This window comes from Alosa pseudoharengus, unplaced genomic scaffold (genome assembly GCF_046254945.1).
Source record: "Alosa pseudoharengus isolate Yale_2024_CS ecotype anadromous, Long Island Sound unplaced genomic scaffold, YU_APseudo_1.1 YU_APseudo_1.1_scf_17, whole genome shotgun sequence".
Taxonomy (NCBI): domain Eukaryota; kingdom Metazoa; phylum Chordata; class Actinopteri; order Clupeiformes; family Clupeidae; genus Alosa; species Alosa pseudoharengus.
This window is the reverse complement of record NW_027468640.1, coordinates 21,196,476-21,216,475: the sequence shown is the minus strand read 5'-3', so window position 1 is coordinate 21,216,475 and position 20,000 is coordinate 21,196,476. Positions and strand designations below refer to the sequence as shown.

Genomic DNA, 20,000 nt, shown 5'->3' with positions numbered 1-20,000 from the left:
TACTGTATGACTTTACACACAGACAGACAGACAGATACACCCATATTCGCCGTTTCAAGGGAGTTCCATTAACAGCATCATAGTTGTTCCCACAAGGCTTTCGTTTTTAAAAATTTAATTTTTTATCTTAATGAAGCGGAAGTAGATTGGGAACAAAATAGAATGTTCAAGCATTGTTTTTGTTTTTCTTGTTGAAAGGGTCTATACAACACTTGCTTGATATTGCTGATCGGTCTAACTGGATAATATCATCACTGAATGTGCTAATACCTGACCAATTTGATCTGAACATTTCTTAATAAGCAAACATACCATAATCGATGCTTTGGGGTCTGGCTTGCTTGATGTATTGGCACCACATCAACATCAGTTATCAGTTAACCAAACTCTGAGTCACTTTCTTCACATTCACACATTGAGTGTAAGCTATGAACCCTTCATTCCACAGTCCCGCAGATCTTCCTGGGCAAGAAGCCGCGTGAGAAGGAGATGGACTCCAAGAGCCAGATGATCGAGGGCATCAGCCGTCTCATCTGCTCTGCAAAACAGCAGCCAACCATCCTCAGAGGTAACACACACACACACACACACACACACACACACACACACACACACACACACACACACACACACACACACACACACACGTACACACACACACACGTGTACACACACACACGTGTACACACACACACACACACACACACACGTGTACACACACACACGTGTACACACACACACGTGTACACACACACACACACACACACACACACACACACACACACACACACACACACGTGTACATACACACACACACACACACACACACACACACACACACACACACACACACACACGTGTACACACACACACACACACACACACACACACACACACACACACACACACACACACGTGTACACACACACACGTGTACACACACACACACACACACACACACACACACACACACACGTGTACACACACACACGTGTACACACACACACACACACACACACGTGTACACACACACACGTGTACACACACACACGTGTACACACACACACACACACACACACACACACACACACGTGATGAATGTATGACTAAAATATGATGGAGAGACCGGGTCCGTTTCTCCAAAGCATGTTATGCTAATTCAATTGTGGTCAGTAAAGAAAAACAATAATGCATTTTTAGTCCTGGAAAATAAACGTTCTGTCCTTGGCTTTGTCCAAGAACATGTTAATGCCAACAGAATTCTGTGTAGACAAAACTGTGAACAGAACTATGATGCAGTTTGGCCAGCTGAGTTGTGCCAATGTTGTCCATTGTCTAATTTCCTGTCCTCTATCTTACTTCTCCCTCTCCTCTCCCATTCTCTTCTCCTTTCCTCCTCCTCTCCTCCTCTCCTCTCCCATTCTCTTCTCCTTTCCTCCTCCTCTCCTCCTCTCCTCTCCCATTCTCCTTTCCTCCTCTCTTCTCCTCTCCTCCTCTCCTCTCCCATTCTCCTTTCCTCCTCTGCTCCTGTCCTCTCCTCCTGTCCTCTCCTCTCCTTCTCTCCTCTCCCACTCTCCTTTCCTCCTCTCCTCTCCAATTCTCCTGTCCTCCTCTCCTCTCCTCCTCTCCCATTTTCCTCCTCTCCTCTCCTCTCCTCCTCAGTGTCCATAGACGGCGTGGAGTGGAACGACGTCAAGTTCTTCCAGCTGGCTGCTCAGTGGCCCACACACGTCAAGTACCTTCCCGTCGGCCTCTTCGGCTATAGCAAGCCACCCTCTTAAGGCCGGCCTCTTCTTCCCGCCCGCCAAATCCCCCCCTGCCAACCGGAATGCCTGTCAGCCAATCATAGCAGAACTGCAAGGGCGGGCCTTGTGTATTGTTTTTGTTTTTATTTGTGTCCCGTTGAATCGTTGCTCCTTGGAATTCTGTGGAGTTTTTATTTGGCTATGGGATGGGGCATATAGATCCCGATTGTTTGTGTCTGTGTGTGTGTGTGTGTGTGTGTGTGTGTGTGTGTGTGTGTGTGTGTGTGTTTGTCTGAATTAAGTGTGAGGTGGATATATAGCGCTTTGTCACTTTAATTTATTTTAAAAAGACCCCCCCCCACACCCCCAGTCCTCTATGATGCTCGTACTGAGCGTACCTTTATGGGGCAATGGGAGGGAACAGAGCACAAGAAAAGAACAATACTGCCGATCAGCCAAATGCCAATCCCTCATAATGCAGCATGACCTAAAAGCAGCAAAAGCTTCCCAACAGCAAGCCCTTAATGGCAGATTACTCACAGTCATATACTACAACTGAGCTCCAACAGCAAGAGCCTCTCTATTTCTTTGTCTCTCTCTCTCTCTCTCTCTCTCTCTCTCTCTCTCTCTCTTTCTTTCTTTCTTTCTTTCTTTCTCTCTCTCTCATGCTCTCTCACTCTATCTCTCACTCTCTCTCTATCTCCTGCTTTGTGTCCAAGACCTGCATGTTGTCCCCTATGACCGTTATCTCTGAGCAGCAGTATATCCTACTGGGAACTTTCTCGGATGTGGTTTTTAAATATGACCACCATTTACTGCATGTCTGGGACTCACTCACTTGTTGGAGTCCCTTATGGCCACATTCTCATCTTCTCAGATTTGTCATTTGTTTTTTCCAAGGCCCCTGTCTGTTGGTGGAGTTTAACCAGTGAATCTGTCTGTATGTTTTTTCCGAAGTAAGTTTTTAAAAGTGGCCTTTTTTAAAGAAAAAAAAAACAAAACAAGATCCTTTAAGTCATTTTTTCCCTTGTTTAACTACTCCAAAGATCACAGTTTATGCGAATGTAGACTAAAACAGTTGACAGTACTTGTGTAGTTGGGCAGTTGGTGTTGATGGGGACATCAAACAAAATGGCTGCCCTCTCTAAGAAAGAGACCTGTCACTCAAAGATGGGTAGCAAGGGCTGAGGCTGGTGGATGACACATGACGTGACTCCCTATTATGGGTGTCCTTCACAAGGAACACCCATAGGAGACCAAGTGTTAGTTCACACATAAAGTCGGTATTTTTCATGCTTTTGTTTATGTAGTGTTAAAACTTTTTATTTGTATAATGTTTATTATGAGATTTTGTTTGTCGGCTTTTTTTTCGTAGGCGGGCCTTTGGCTTAGGGTTTTGCACAGGTGAACTGGGGCTGGCACCCTATTGGTTGTTTCGCTATGCACTTAATCCAATCACAGCTTTTCCCTTGTGTATCTATAGGTTATGTGAACCACCCAAAGCACAACATATGTTGCTGTAGCAACTTTAACCCCCTCCCTCCAACACCCACACACACACCCACACACACTGTCCCCCACCCATACACACACTTACACATCAGCAAGGGCGCGGGAACATTGTTTGGCAGCTCTAGACATGTCCATGTGGCCGTTGTATGTGGGGATATTGTGATCCGTTCTGTCCATGTTCAGTGACTAGTGTGGACATAAAAGTGTGGAAACAAAATGTTTAGTCGTTAAAATTGTAGTTGTGAAACAAAAGACGAATATCTATGGACACGTTGTGCCAACTAAGATACAGTGTACATGTGTGTGTGTGTGTGTGTATGTGTGTGTGTTTGTGTGTGTGTGTGTGTGTGTGTGTGTGTGTGTGTGTTGTGAGGTTTATTACGTGTGTATGTGTGTATTTTGTTTAGTTTTTAAGATGTGAAATTTTAGCCTTTGGTGTGCCCTGGTATGTGACTCCCTGGTACCCTGTGGTAACCCTTAGCAACGGATTACAGCAGGCAAGCCACCACGACCTTGTACGTGTCGAAAGAATTTGACCTCTCCCTTTAATCAACAATGTCCAAATAACACAACTTGCCCATCATAGAGATGGGCATGACCTGAATGTACTTCTCCTATTTATGTATGTGTGTGTGTGTGTGTCTGTGCGTTTGTGTTTGTCTAACAGCTTGCCTGCAATAGAATGCACAGGCCTCTCTTACGCACCCACACACACACACACACACACACACACACACACACACACACACACACACACACACACACACACAGATGTGACCTTTAAAAACGACACACTCCGGTGACAGTGATGGCTTGACCAGGGGTCGTCTCCAGGGCAACCCAGTCTCTCCCATGTGGCACATGATAAAGTATTATTTGAGGGAAAGAAAATACGAGAGAGAAAAAAATGAAAGTATTAATCTTCTAATGGGTCAATATGTTCCGTCAGTGTCCGGAAGGGAGAGTGGTGTAGAGTTACAGCCTCTGTAGTATTGCGGCGGAATGGAGACACTCTCCTTCCCTTTACCCTCTGTCTGTTACTTAATGTCACACTATCATGTAGTTCTCGCACAAAGACACTTGGAGCTCACCAGACACTGAGTATGTCCATTCACATTCTCTTTCTTTCTTTCATTCTTTCTTTCTTTCTTTCTTTCTTTGTACTGTTTGCCATGGTGCTCCTGAAGATGTGTGCTCCTTCTCAATAGGAGGCCTGACATGGATGGTGGGTTTCCGTTATCTAATTTAAAAGCCCACAAATCCATGTTCTTCAAGGGGGGGAAGCAAACACAGGGGCCCAAACTAGCCCTTGCCCTATAATGGAAAGACTCTTAGGATATTAACTGCTTCAATTAGTCCACCATGTTAATCATTATGTTTGGCTGATTCTTCCCCTCCTACCAGGGTGTAGAATGAGAGTGGAGTGGAGACATTACTGTTGTTAATGTTATAATGTGAAGGATCAGTTCCCCACCAGGGAACATTACAGCCAACAGCCTTTACTTAATTACTCCACCTCTTTGCCAAGTCTGAGGATTCAGTGGCAGAATTGTCTGATTGTGGTACAAGTAACTACCACACTCTCTCTGTTACTCCTCCCCTCCCACCTTCTCTTTCTGTTTCGCTGTCTTTCTGTCTCTCTTGTTGCCACTGTTGTCTAGCTTTCTCTGCCACAGGGTGTGTGGCAGAAGGCTTTTATGTAAATCTGTCCCCCTGTAATTCAAAACTATAACCAGGTGATCCACGGATCTTTGTGCATGAACTAAAACTAAACTAAGAAGTCCCTGTTTTACTACAGTGTCCCTTCCCTGCCCGTTGACACTGTAGTAGTAAAACCTTTAGACCCTATACACAGCCTCTGTACAAAGGAGCCATCTTACTCTGCTGTCAGATATCACCCACATGGGTAACCAGACAAGGGCTAGAAAGAGACCCAGGCTAGGCTAGGCCCGAGGTCATTTCTGTACAGAGATTCAGCAGTAGCGGATGGTTTTCCATGAAAGGGTTGTTTTAAATAGGAAATCGGTGACAGAGTCAAGCTTTCTCATGTCTTTAAAAAAAAAAAAACAAGGATTGTGGGTAATTTCTGAGAAGGAATCACTGCCAGTACATCAGTTACATTAACATCATCACTTGTGTCGGAGCTAGGTGGCGTTAAGTGTTGATGTTCAGTGTTTTCAATGTGACGTGTGATTGAATAATGTGGGATGTTTATGTTTCTTTGTTTCCTTTTGTCTCTCTCTTTCTCTGTCTCATAAAAAATATCTCCATCGTTTTTTTTAAAAGTCGTCCGTTTTTTTATTGTAGTTCTTCCTGATCTACCCGTATCTGTGTCTGTTGTTGTGGATTTAATGGTGTGATCTCTCCAAATGATTGAGATGTGCACAGACTAGAAAGCACACAAGCTGAGTTGTAGTAGCCCAGTTTTAACCACATCACATTGCATTTGGTCCTTGGCTGCTCTTATATTTGCGGTAGTAGCATTGCCACACACATACAAAGGTTACGTTCACAAGGCTATTCGTCACATGCTCCCAAGCTTTGAACTCTCTCTTAAGAAATGTTCCAGAATATGGCCTCCAGAAGATGTCTTCTTGCAGCATAATGCATCAATACAATATCTAATGCAGTCGTTTGATCAGCATAATGTTGAACTATGAAATTCACCATTTGGAAAATAAACATTACGAGAGACATGAGCCAAGCTTGTGGACGTGACGAGTTAAATTTAGTGCACACTGTTGTATTCTTCTGCAAGTCTTAGCCATCTGCCTCTTTGCCTATAAGCGACAATGCTTGTACATATCATGAAGAAGTGCTTGTAATATTACCTGTTTTCTTTTCAATGTGTTTTATTTTTTATTTAACATTTTTTGTAGTAATGCTTTTTTCATAATTGAGTTGTCAATACGAAAAACGATGTGGGATGATGACATGTGGACATGTTTACTGTGTTTTTAAGAATAATAAAAAAAAAAAAACATTCTCTTCATTTGTAAGTTATTGTTGAGTGCAGGTCACAGTCTGTTTTGTGTACGATGTTTGACTGTGCGATTAGATCAGTGTCCCTTTAAAGAACGAGAACTATCACACACATAATAAATGCAGGAGGCACATTTAAAGTTGCCGTATGTATTTTTTTGTTGGTAAAAATAAAAATACCTCTAGACCAAATGCATCTTATGGCAGAGAGGATTAAAATATAACATTGACCAATAATTCTGAGTATCAGGTGTTTTATTTGTTTATACTTTTCCCAAAGAGAGATCTGTAAACAAATGCATTAGAATGTGTAAAAGACAATCATTCTGCTGTCCTATAAGGAGAGTGGAATTCCACTGTATTTATTTATTGTGTCTGGTGCTGACATTAGGCCTTGGGGTAGAATTTATTTGCACTTAATCTCTAGTCCTGTAGCCAATTGTCTTACATGTCATTACACATGACATATCACATAATTTATAAATTGTATACCAAGGCATGAGAACTAGGTTAAAAATAATTGGTTCAGCCAGGATGGTTTATGTTTTGAACTGGCATCATGTCTTGTCTCGAGTAGAGCACTTGACTAGGTAGGATGCTGTAGCCTAGGCTAGCCTAGTTATTCTGTTACTGTAATATACAATAGCAGTATACAATTGGTGATTGGCCCAACCCCCGCCTAGGGCAACAAGGGGCGCAAGCTCATCCGCATCCAGGGCGGGGCGGGGTTAGGTGGTTGTTGGGTAGTGGGCTGGGACAGGGATGATGTCAGCGCGCCGGTCAGAAAAGCCTGTGGATTCTGGGAGCGTTTACGCACCAGCCATTTTCAGCTTCCTGCTGTCATCCTTGCCTCCACGCAGCGAGCGCAGGAATAAAGAAAACAACTGAGACTTGCCTTCTTTTACGTGGATCCATTAGCGGCTAAAGGACCAGAATGGATGAATTAAAAACGCCCCGTTCTGTGAGCTTCGTTACTGCCTAGTGAGCGCAACTGAATTCTAGGTTCGTCAACAGGCCGATTGAAAACTACTTGGCTGACTAATTCCTAACGGGCTTGCTTGCATTAGCTAGCCACGCTAGCGTAACTGGTTACAATGTATCTCCACGAATTCGAGTGATATACGAGCCGGCGTTACATTATTTAACATCACTGCAACTTGCACTCTCTTTGAAAACAGGTCTTATCGACTCTTCAACGACTTTCAGAGGATCTAAACGTATCCCTGGCGTTAATAACGTGCAGATAAAGGTAAGCAGCCTCGGCCATTGATTCAAGTGTACTGAATTGTTATTGGATTATTTAGCACTTTCGCTGTCCTGTAGGCCTGTAGTGTAGCCTATGTCTGGGTCATATCTGAAATGTCAAAGGCCGAGCGTTTTTGGTGCCGTGTCAGTATGGACTGAGCGATGATGCAAGGCGGGCATCTCATCACTAGGTCAGGCTTTGTTCCAGGGACCAGTAGGACGGTAGCCTACCGGCTAAAAACACGAGATGCGCTCATCTCCCCTAGGCTACATGGTAACAACGCAGGCACGATTATTTTTAACACGATAGTTGCACTACATCACATTTGTTATTGGGTTTATAATTCAAATAGCCTAAAGTTATATTTGTGAGATGGGAATAGTTAATTCTAGACTAGCCTCCTTTACACATGGTGTTGACATTGCCCTCGGTCAGGTGAAATGTATCACCAACTTGACACAATGTCACAAGTGAGCAGACTCTTGCGTAGGTTTGAAAGACAGCCTTGTTATAGGCCTGTGCGTATTTATTCTTGGAGTTTTAAATAACACGCCATAAAATACACAGTACCCTAAAGCACATTATCGCCCTCATTCGCACATTAGGTTGTGTTGCACAATCAGTCTTACATGGAGATGATCTTAGCCTGCGAATTGGCACGACGTGTTTACAAATACAATAGGATGGCGAAGCTCGCTCGTGCATTAACACGAATGGTCTGTTGGAGGACACATAACTAGACAGTGCAATGTGAACATGCAGACTTGAATTTGAGAGACTGGAAGTGGAAGTCGTCCGATGTCGGTCACCTTGATGCGCGTCATCCCATCAAGTTTGGTTACTTTACACAGACCCTTCGGTTTATTATGCGTAATGCAGGATATTTCGGCTTTTTGTGATTGACTTAGAAATATGTAACTGAAGGAATACTTTGTTTTATATTATGCCCGTTATCCAAACCGGTATTCCAGACATCTTATCTCTCTCCACCCGGATGAAACGGGCACCCTCTCTTGGTGCATTGCAGTCAATAGACTGAGGGAGAGGGAGGGAGGGTGTGGGCGAGGGCCTCCTGGTGGCGAGAGAATAAAATCTCAGGTACTCGGCCACCACTAGGTGAGAGCTCGGAGCCGAGTTGCGCAGTCAGTATAGGCTAGCATCCGCTGCAGCAGACAGACAGCCGGTTTGTTTACATCTGAGTGCGGGCTAAGTTTTGAATGTGGTTTCGAGACAAGAATAGACGACGCCAAGTAACCGCACCATTCTTCTTCTGTTAGAAGATCCACGTGAGTTTATTTTCCACCTCGGAAGAGTGTTTGTGGCGCGTAGTCTATTCCCATAGCCTCGGTGCCATCTGCATAGTCAGTATGGAAGCCATCACCCCAGCTTTGTTTACAGTTAACCTACTTATTACCAGATCACTTGGATGGGACCTCAAATAGCTGAGTGGTTGCGCTGGTGTCGCAGAGTAATTGTAAGGCCATAAGTAAATTGCCATTAGGCTATGTGTTGTTGTTTTTTTGCAAACAGAGACTGTAATATTCAAAAGCTACGAATTCTCTATGTGTGGACGCTGGAGTGGGCTCGGGGGTTGGCTGTCAGATATGTCAATAGCAACTGCAACACTTTGTGCCGCCGATTCCTTCCAGCCCTTTTGGTTTTGTCCATTTCCGTTTGACTGATCATCAAACTGGTGTACCGGTCAGTCCGGGTGCGTTTTGCAGCGTCTGCACAGGGATGTTCTCGCGCTATGGTGCCCGAGCTGGTGGGAAGTGTTTCAGGAAGTGAATAATTGTGACGCCTGCAATTTAGTCATGAAATATTTAAAATAGCCGATTGGCTGCTAATGTATTGGTGGCAGAGGAGCTATTCGTCATGCCTCATATGGCGCCACGCATATCTGAATCATAGCAGCAGATTAATGTTTTCTTAAATATAGAGAAAGCTGGTTGCTAAAGATGTCTGTCATCCGACTGTTTACACTGCAGCCAGCCTCTCTGGAGTGATTCAAATCAATGTTACCAGGCTTTTTAGCCTTTTCACTCTTCTCTTCTCTTCTCTTCTCTTCTCTTTATGGTCCTTTCTTTTTCCTGAACAAATAATTGACAACAATCCAAAATCAACTTTTCTACTTGTTCATCTATTGGTCTTTTTTGATCCCTCTCCTTGCATGCCCGCTCAACCCCGTCTCTCTCTCTCTCTCTCTGCCCCATCTCCACCAGCCCATCTGACCGAGGAGCCCTAAGTCCCCAACCCCCCTCCCCCCCCCCCGGGCGATGTCCACCATGGTCTACCCACGCGAGGAGTCCCTGGAGCGCCTGAGTCAGGATGAGATCGTGCTCAACACCAAGGCGGTGATGCAGGGCCTGGAGACGCTGCGCGGCGAGCACAATCAGCTGCTGGGCTCCATGCTGGACTGCGCCCAGCTGCCCGCCGCCACCCAGGAGAAGTCCGGCCTGCTGCGCAAGAGCCTGGAGGCCATCGAGCTGGGCCTCGGAGAGGCACAGGTACGTGGCGAGAGAGAGGGGGAGGAAATGGCTGGGTGAATGATGGGTAGAGAATAACTGGTGGGGGTGGCTACCTGGCTGGAGGCCATTGAGAAAGGTAGGGAGGGAAACAGCTGGGTGAAGGAGATAGAAGATGGCGGTGGTGGTGTTGGTCACCTGGAAATTACCATGATTTCATCAAGTAACAGTTCCTTGGATTAACATTCTTGTGATGTTCCTGGAACAACAAATTAGAGCCTTGGAGAGGCACAGTTAACTGGAAGGGAAACGGTTGGGTAAGGAAGAGCATTGAAGATGATGATGATGATGATGATGGTGGTTGATGAGGTGGTGGAGGTTGTAACCTGGAGGCTATTGAGCTAAGCCTTAGAGTGATGCAAGTAAAGTGAAAGAAGGGTGATGGAATAGCTGGGTGAAGGGGCAAGAGATTGATGTAATAAGCTGGAGGCCACCTAGATGGGCTTGGGAGAGGCAAAAGTCACTGAGAGAGGGTTAGCGAGTGTGGGGTTGAGGTGGTGGTCAAGGTGTGGTTAGCTAGGGGAAGAACCCATGGGAGGAAGAGGTTCATGTTACAGGAAAGGAAACATGGTCTAATAATTAAGTATGCAGGTTCATAGACAAGATACTACAAGAAGGTAAAAGAGACAAGCTGCAAAGATTTTATATATAAGTTTGGATGCTTATTTTCATCATTTTTCCCTCATGCAAGTTTTATAAAATCTCAAACTGGTGATCAAGTCAGAACGACTTTGAAAACATCCCTGGTTTATCACAGTACATACTAAATCCCCTGATTTAATATATTAAATGGAGTTCAGTGGTGAGGAATCAAAGGACGGTGGTTCTGATGCAGGTTACCAGGGGGACCATTGGGATGATGTCAGGGTGATGAGCCCAGACTGTCTCCCCCACGGTTCTCAACAGGCTGGACACCCTAGCACACACACATCCCAGCGGGGATGATTAGACGCTGGGAGAGGGGTCTATTCAGGGGGATATGGAAGTATGGGAAAAGGGTCTACTCAGGGTGTTGAAGGTCTGGGAGAAGGGTCTACTCAGAGGGAGTGCAGGTCTGGGAGAGAGGGAGAGAGGGAGGAGGGGGGGGTGAAGAGAGATGACCAGGGCACCAGGGAGCCGTAAGATTGGTCAAGGGTCCAAGGGTGTGAGGACATGCCGGGCTTGACCTTGGGGAACTAGATGATGGCAGGGCCGCTCAGCTGTGGGTGCAAGGCACTGATAAGCCAGATGAAAGAGAAAAGGGATGAATATGCATGACACGAGTCAGAGTGGAGTAAAGGATATACCCAGAGCTGGGATTTGGCCAATGGCACAAGGCCAGAGGCCGAGCTGTAAAGAGACAAGTGAAAATATTGTGAGATATTACCACTCATGATGACTCATGATAAGAATTGGAATAGCTTGTCATTTTGAAATACATAGTCCTCTTTACCAGCAAGCCAAATACAAAAGCATAAAAGCATTTGTGGATAATTTATCTGAAAGGACTAAAAAGTCCAAACAAAACTAATGAAATTCATAGAAATTTGCAGTAAGGTATGAGGAACATTAAATGAAGAAATAGGATGAAATAGCCGACCCATTCTGACTCGCTTAATAGTAATAAGTCATCAATACAGTTCAAAATGGTCAAAATCAAACCTATGAAATTCATAAAACATTTGTAGTAAAGAATGAGGAACATAAAATGAAAAAACATCCCTTCCATTCTGACATACTTTTAGTAATAATTCACCAATACAGTGATAATAATTAAACTGATTTCCTTGCACTTCCCTCTCCACTTTCTGTTGGATAATGGAATAATAAATAATCCATTTTATAACTTTAAATAAAAACAAACTTCCTCCTTGATCCTTTCTCATCTCTCTTTTAACAAGTAAGATAAAATAAAATAGCCAATGTTTTATGTTTGAATGACTTTAAATAACCATAGAATGATAACACCTAGTCTTCCACCCTTCTTGCTTCTCAAGTACCATACCTGTAATAGCATTGGTCTCACTGTCCTCTCTAATAACACTTTTCCTACCCATTGCTGTCTCCATGTCTTTTTACATAAAAAATAAGCAATTATATTTCAGTAATATAACATAATAATAACAAAATAATAACACCAATAAGAACACTACCAACACCAATTTTATTGGATAACATAACACCTCTCCTTTCTCTTCTTGCGTACATGTAAACACAGATATCCCCTCTCCTTACCCTCCCCATAACCCCTCAGGTGACAATGCAGGTAATAACACAGGTCTCCCCTCTCATCTCTCGCCCTCCTCCTCCTCCTCCTGGTCCAGGTGATCATCGCGCTGTCCAGCCACCTGAGCGCGGTGGAGTCGGAGAAGCAGAAGCTGCGGGCGCAGGTGCGGCGCCTGTGCCAGGAGAACCAGTGGCTGCGTGACGAGCTGGCGGGCACACAGCAGAAGCTGCAGCGCAGCGAGCAGAGCGTGGCCCAGCTGGAGGAGGAGAAGAAGCACCTGGAGTTCATGAACCAGATCAAGAAGCTGGACGAGGACGCGTCGCCCTGCTGCGAGGAGAAGGCCAGCGAGAACAGCAAGGACAACCTGGACGACCTCTTCCCCAACGACGACGAGCAGGGGCCCAGTGCGTTCACATTCCCTCATTTCACAACATTCCCTCATGTCGGCCTTTCTGTTTTACTGTCTGCTTTCTTTCTTTCTTCTTTCCTTTCTTTTGGTTTTTTTGTCTTTCTTTCTTTATTTATTCTTTCTGTTGTCCTTGTGTATTCATTTCTTTCAGTTTCTTTCTCTCTTTTATTTTACCGTATATTTCTGCTTTTCTTTTATATCCATTCCACTCATAACCATTAACCAACAGAGATTAATAGCAGATAAATTGATTGAGAGTACCACTAAAGACATTGGGATGCATTTGCCATATAAAATAATTTCAATGTTTTTGCCCCTGAATATGAATGACCATTATGTACCACAATATGATTTGAAGTTTCACAAAGTCTCATATGACAGACTGCTGCTCGAAACGGGAGTCTCAAAATCCCCGATAACCTTTGACCTCTGTGTGTCCTCTAGACCAACCGAGCGGTGAGGTGGCAGCTCAGCAGGGTGGCTACGAGATCCCGGCGCGTCTGCGGACGCTGCACAACCTGGTGATCCAGTACGCCTCGCAGGGCCGCTACGAGGTGGCCGTGCCCCTGTGCAAGCAGGCCCTGGAGGACCTGGAGAAGACGTCCGGCCACGACCACCCCGACGTGGCCACCATGCTCAACATCCTCGCCCTGGTCTACAGGTGAGCCACCTGGCTTTGGCTCTATTTTTTGGGGTGTTTTTTTTTTTTAGACTTTATCTGGTAGAACAGTGAATAGTGGACAGGGACAAGGCTATAACTTATGTGTTTGTTAGTGAAAACAGATTGTGTTCAGCTGAATAACAGACCATATTTTTGGACAAATTATTAGGTAATTTGCAGGTAATTCTAAGGCTAAGACTAGTTCCACTTACTTTTTCTTTCCACTGTATATTGTAGCTTTTGTCTAGCTTTTACTTGAGAGGACAGAGAGAAGACAGGAAGTGAGTGGGAGGTAGAATTGGGGCGCACATTCAGGAAATTGCTTTATACTTACATTACATACTTACATACAGCTCCATTAGTAAGACTCAACCGTGGATCCCCGTGGGCACTGGGCTCTTATGTGGTACAGAGTACAGACTCCACCACTGCACTCGGGCGTTCCTGAGCCCGTCCCACTCTGATTTATGGAGAGGGGAGAGGGGCTCAACATTTCTAATCAGAGGCCAGACTGCGTCCTGGACTTACTGTTGCAACAGCCTCAGATATCAGAATGAGAGATTATGGTGAAGTGCTGCGTCCACAAACCTTTGATGCGATGTCGTGGTTCGTCTTACTTCAGCCATCTCAGTTCTGCATGACGGGGGAACCTTCCTATAGCATCGCTAACAAGGGCTCTTGCACTGGGATTGTTAGTTTAGAGACACTGCAATTTAATCTGTTATGAGAAACTCACATAGTTGACCCAGACACCCACTTGAAATGCCATGTTTGGCTTAAAAAGACTAAATGTACCCATTAACAAAAAACACAGAATTCCATAATGTATGTAATGGCAACAGTTCAAGGCTTCTGCTACAATATTTTCTCTCTGTAGATGTAAAAAGTTGTAAAGGCTTATTTGAGGAGCTTGGTTTGTTCTTCTGAGCATCACAGACAGTACAAATTATCCAGTGTCCTCCCGGTTTGTTTGTACTTGGAAGTGCTTCTGGGCGACTGCAGAGACTTAACTCCCCATGTCATTTGACCTGACAGTCGGGGTAGACCATAGCTATGCAGTGTCTGCAGATCTATGGAGTCAGACTCTTGTTTACAGTGTTCTATCTGGGGCTGCCTGGCCGGAACTAGGAGCAAGTAATGGCCTGTCTGGATGTCTGAAATATCCACATTTCTAGACTCTAGAGATCAGAATAAGTTGAAAAGATAATTGTCGTCAAAAGGATATTTGTAGTCGGGTCGTCAACCCCACTGAGGTTAGATACAGGCCTGGATTTGTTTTGATTCTGTGAACACGACACATCCCGTGTATGTTCATGCCACAGCTGAAATGAGTAACGGCACGCCTCTGGTTCTAACCAGCCTGAGGAACAAGGGACGTTCTTGCATGTGTAATAACATCCATCAGCTGAACCTCTCTTATCATTTGAGTTTAGTCTAGTGACTCTGTAAAGCAATGCTGGGCTAATACTCAATGTCAAATGTGCAATGTACATTTAAAGCTGAATACGTTGCTTTGTGTCTTCATACAGGTAATTGTCCATAGCTTTTAGTGAAATAAAATGTCGATTAATGGCTTCATATGCTCTGTCAGGGACCAGAATAAGTCATTCAGATGTCCTTCACTTACTGTAGCCTGTGAAACATTTGTAACACTTCAACAACACATTCCTTCCGTGTTACTTTATACACTAGAGGAAATGTAGCTGAATTAATAGGAACAATAGTTAGTCATTGACAAGGTTGGGAATAATGATTTTTTTTTTTTACATTGAAATAATAGCCGTGTCCTTCAAACTTTGCTTTTGCACAGTTAGCGCACAGCTTCCTGGAGACCTTGTCATGTGTTATGACTATGACTAGTTGCCCATATCTAAGTGTCTTCCTTTTCTCTCTACATTCAGAGACCAGAACAAGTACAAAGAGGCGGCGCACCTGCTCAACGATGCGCTGGCCATCCGAGAGAAGACCCTGGGCAGAGACCACCCCGCAGTGGCCGCCACGCTCAATAACCTGGCCGTGCTCTACGGCAAGAGGGGCAAGTACAAGGAGGCCGAGCCGCTCTGTAAGAGGGCCCTGGAGATCCGCGAGAAGGTACCGCAGACTGCTCTGAACCATTTAGGGCCTAAATGGAGGTGTTATGGAGGCAAATGGAGGTGTTAGGGCCTAAATGGAGGTGTTATGGGTGTTATGGAGGCAAATGGAGGTGTTAGGGCCTAAATGGAGGTGTTATGGAGGCAAAATTTAGGCAAATATTGAATAGAATCTAAAGAAGTAAATAGGGACACACACACGGCAAGTGAAACGACAAGGCAACCGTCGCAGGCTCATAACTCTAATCAGCCCCTTTCTATTTTTCAGGGCAATTTTGATACGTTATAATAGAAAACAGCCTTTAGTGTCAAAGTGACCAACTAGTGAGAAATGTAGAGCATTAAACCACATATTGAACCATTTAGGCAAATACGAGTATAAATGTTTTTTTTTAATATAAAGTAAGAAAATCAGCTCTAGGACCATTACACAGTTTGTGGTGCATCAACAGCAGCAGACAGAAAAAGAAATGAAAGACATATTCATATTTATTTTGCATCTGTTCAGGTCTGCTGTCACGCTTATCTGTACATATGTCCTTTGTGTGTGTGTGTGTGTGCGTGTGCATGTGCGCGTGCGCGTGCTCAGGTGTTGGGGAAGTTCCACCCTGACGTGGCCAAACAGCTGAACAACCTGGCGCTCCTGTGTCAGAACCAGGGCAAGTATGAGGAGGTGGAGTACTACTACCGCCGTGCCCTGGAGATCTATGAGAGCAAGCTGGGCGCTGACGACCCGAACGTGGCCAAGACCAAGAACAACCTGGTGAGTGGCAGTGGTGGACAAAGTACACAAATCCTGTACTTGAGTAAAAGTAGAGATACACATGGTCAAATGTTACTCCAGTAAAAGTAAAAGTCCTCCTTTTACATTTCTACTTGAGTGGAAGTACAAAAGTACTTGCCTTCAAATGTACTTAAGTATCGAAAGTAAAAGTCCTGAAATGTATTATGATTATTAATACGGTTGCATTTACTATTGTTGAAATGATTCGGCACAGACATGCAGTCATTGAGCCTTTCTCCTAGCCTTACGAGCCAGACCCACATTAAAATGTAGGGTCTGGGCACTCACCGTTTGCAGTGCTCAGTCCGAGGGGCGGGATAATCGGTTGTCTTTCAAATTCCCTCTGCACGCAATAGGACAGCGGCAGCGCTATGAGTCCCATGCGTTTTCCCACCAGCAGAGCTAGTTGGCTAGTTCAAACGTTTGCCAACATAATAAAAGCTTAACTCGTGTCACACTGTTCGCCAACAGCAACATCCATCTTCTTTGTTTTCAAGTAGCAGGTAATTCAAGCCAAACCGTTGCAACTCTGCCATCAATCATTATGTTAAGCCCGCCTAACGACTCTATACACGATTTGATTGGCCTGATAGAAGTTAAATTTTTCGAGCTCACAAGCCAACGGAGAGTTGCTAGACTAGCCCTGGAAGCAAATGTAATTTGCTGCCGCTAGGGTGCGTCTAGATTTCTAGGCTACCTTTCTCCTCCATTCAGGACAAAATCAGCTAATAATTGCTGTATGTAGAAAGAACTAAAAACAAACTAAAGTGATATCTTATCGTAGATACTTCAAAGTAACCACATTTTTCTTTGTTGAATGCTTTATACTTTCGGACCAAATCAAGATGTTCCCTTTTGTGTTTGATAGTGTCAGATTGTCTATCATTTGCTCTATGGCGTCAAGAGGCTAGTTGTGGTAACATCAATATTGTAAAAAAGGGGGCAACAAGGTACAGTAAATAGTGGATATGGCAATAACATAGGTTAGGCAAGACCATTATTTAAAGCCTAGCTCTCTTAATAGAAAATATACATGTACAGTAAGTACACATGTATTTGGACAGTCTTTTTTCCAAAAGGAACTTCAGCTGTACTTCAGCTGTCACAAAATGTAGTGAAGTAAAAAGTAAGATATTTGGCCTTGAAATGTACTGGAGTAAAAGTAAAAAGTTTAACAAAATTTAAATACTGAAGTAAAGTACAGATACATGAAAAAGCGACTTAAGTACAGTAATTGAGTAAATGTACTCAAGTAATGTCCACCACTGGTGAGTGGTGACCACCTCCATAACCCGCATCAGAGATCTGTCTGTATAAAGGGCTGTTCACACCGAGAACGATAACTATAACATTAACAGCACAAAAATATCGTTCTAGTTCATATGAATCACGACGTCCACGCATAAACTATAACGGTAATGAATAGCAATCAGAATCCACCAGAAAAACCACGGGGGGTAGTATATCTGCCAAAACGAACCATTTTATTCTCCAGCCTAATTATAGGCTTACTGGTCTTGTGAAATAACATCTGAGCATTTCTTGGACTGACCTAAGTTTTATACCTTCTGTGTTAACATCACAGAACAAGGTAAAATGCTCTGTTCATCCATTCCATCACCCCATTACACACACGGCCGGCAATGCGATGGCAATTTATGGCAGGCAACCGGCAAAATTTAATAGAATCTAATGAAGTGAATGGGGAAACACACACGGCAAATTAAATTACAAGGCAACCGTCACGGGGTCCTAACTCTAATCAGCCTCTTTCTATTTTTCAGGGCGATTTTGATACGTTACAATAGAAAACAGCTTTCTGGTCAGTGTATCTCCACTGAATTGATGGGCGATCACGTCGACAGTAGTGTGTGTATTAAAGCCATTAACAGAATTCCACCGTCGCGTTCGACTATCGCATCGCTGGCCGTGTGTGACGGCCTTTAGTATCAAAGTGACCAACTAGTGAGAAATGTACAGTAGAGCATTAAACCACATATTATTGAAATATTGGACATAATGTAGAACATTAAACCACATATTGAAATATTGGACATAACGATCTATTCCACTTTCTCTTTCATTCCTGGTGTGAACGACCCTTAAGAGTAATAACAGAACAACCTGGTGAGCAGTGAACACCTCCAGAACGCTCATCAGAGATCTGTCTGTATAAATAGAAGAGTAATCTGGTTAGCACGTCCACAGTTATTAGAGATCTGTCTATGAAGATACAGCCAGGAGTAACCAAAGATTAAAACCATTGCCTTTTTGTCTTTGACTTTGACTAAGTAAGCTATGATAACACACATTTTTATAATATATAATTAAATGACTTATGTAATTTGTTCTAACAATGTATTTAGAATGTCTGAAAATGAACGTGTTGAAATTTTCTTTCACACACTCAAACAAACACAGACACACACATACTGTATTCACACACTCACATATGCTGTCAGCAGCTGTTTATGGTGGTGGTCTGAGTTCAGCTACAGTTCAGAACCCTGGCGGGCAGGTCTCACCTCTAGAAGACTCACTGTCTCCGTGCTGATCTCTTGTTTTTCCTTTGTAGTCTTATGCTCTCAGTATCTACCACTGCCACTGTTTTTAAACGCATGCTATTTTTAATGGGCCAAATAATAGGGGTAAGAGCCTACTTCGCTTCTGTGGTGCTGATCGACTAAGTAAAGTGTCATTGCACTTTTTGTGGTAACTCCAATGAACTTATTATATTACATCATAAGCATGTGATCATTCATCGTTTTAGTAGGAGACCGTCACTTTTGATGTGTCACAATCTGGCAGGACATTTGCCAATTTTGATGAGTCTAAAAGTAATCTCTTAATCCCCTGCTTGTCTAGCCGCCAAGGTTTGTTGTTCACCCCCGTGTGTGCTGTTTGTTCTTTCTCCAGGCCACCTGCTATCTGAAACAGAGCAAGTTTAAGGACGCCGAATGTCTGTATAAGGAGATTCTGACCCGTGCCCACGAGAAGGAGTTTGGATCTGTCAACAGTGAGTTCAGCGTCACATACACACTCACTCACTCACACACACACACACACACACACACACACACAGAGAGGAGAGAGGAAGTTGGTTGTTTATCTGTCTTGAGTGTTGCTGAATCAGCCTCAACCGTCAATAAGTGTGCTGAGAATAGTGTCTGTTTATCCTAGCTAGCGTCACACCGGGGACAGCTTAACTTGTGTGTGTGTCTGTGTGTGTGTCTGAAAGAAAAGAAGAACTTAATTAATTTTTTTAAGCTCTTTGTCGTCCACCCCCCCCCCCACACACACACACACACACACACACACACACACACACACACACACACACACATACACATACATTGCACGCATTATTTCACTCCTTATACAGTTCAATTACAGTAATGGTGACCTGTGTATGGTTCGATAATCGTATCCTGTATGTGAGTGTGATTAATCACGGCTCCATCCCCCTGTGCAGATGACAACAAGCCCATCTGGATGCATGCGGAGGAGAGGGAGGAGACCAAGGTGGGTCAGCACCCGAGGCTCTCCACATGGCTAACCCAGTGGGAGACACCTCTTAATGAGGGGTGTGTGTGTGTGTGGTGTGGTGTGTGTGTGTGTGTTGTGTGTGTGTGTGTGCCTGCGTGTGAAGGAGAGAGAGAAAGAGCATGTATGTGTGAAGATGAACTGGCTCTGTGTGTTAATGAGAATGTCAGCATAGGTGTTCTTTGAATGTTGTGTGTTGATGGTTAGCGTGAATGTTAGCGTGTGTGTGTGTGTGGTAAGATGGGTGATTGGATTGAGTGTTTGTATCACTGAGTGACTGACAAATATGAGAACAAA

General features: G+C 44.0%; 2 protein-coding genes across 6 annotated transcripts in view; both read left to right on the top strand.

Annotated features, from left to right (window-relative positions):
* pacs1 (phosphofurin acidic cluster sorting protein 1) overlaps positions 1-6,240 on the top strand; it is a 37,743-nt gene extending 31,503 nt beyond the window's left edge. The window contains exons 23-24 of the mRNA XM_076288909.1: positions 449-568; positions 1,663-6,240. Coding sequence (XP_076145024.1) covers positions 449-568; positions 1,663-1,781 — 239 coding nt within the window. The 3' untranslated portion in view covers positions 1,782-6,240. The remainder of the gene's footprint in view (positions 1-448; positions 569-1,662) is intronic.
* Positions 6,241-7,051: 811 nt separating this feature from the next.
* klc2 (kinesin light chain 2) overlaps positions 7,052-20,000 on the top strand; it is a 19,125-nt gene continuing 6,176 nt past the window's right edge. For 3 of the 5 annotated variants that reach the window (XM_076288908.1, XM_076288907.1, XM_076288904.1), the window contains exons 1-8: positions 7,052-7,488; positions 9,708-9,992; positions 12,314-12,620; positions 13,070-13,286; positions 15,188-15,377; positions 15,966-16,139; positions 19,077-19,176; positions 19,633-19,682. In XM_076288908.1, the coding sequence (XP_076145023.1) occupies positions 9,762-9,992; positions 12,314-12,620; positions 13,070-13,286; positions 15,188-15,377; positions 15,966-16,139; positions 19,077-19,176; positions 19,633-19,682 (1,269 nt within the window). In that variant the 5' untranslated portion in view covers positions 7,052-7,488; positions 9,708-9,761. Of the gene's footprint in view, positions 7,489-7,552; positions 8,772-9,707; positions 9,993-12,313; positions 12,621-13,069; positions 13,287-15,187; positions 15,378-15,965; positions 16,140-19,076; positions 19,177-19,632; positions 19,683-20,000 lie in introns of those variants that run through there. The other 2 variants (XM_076288905.1, XM_076288906.1) reach the window with 2 other exon arrangements.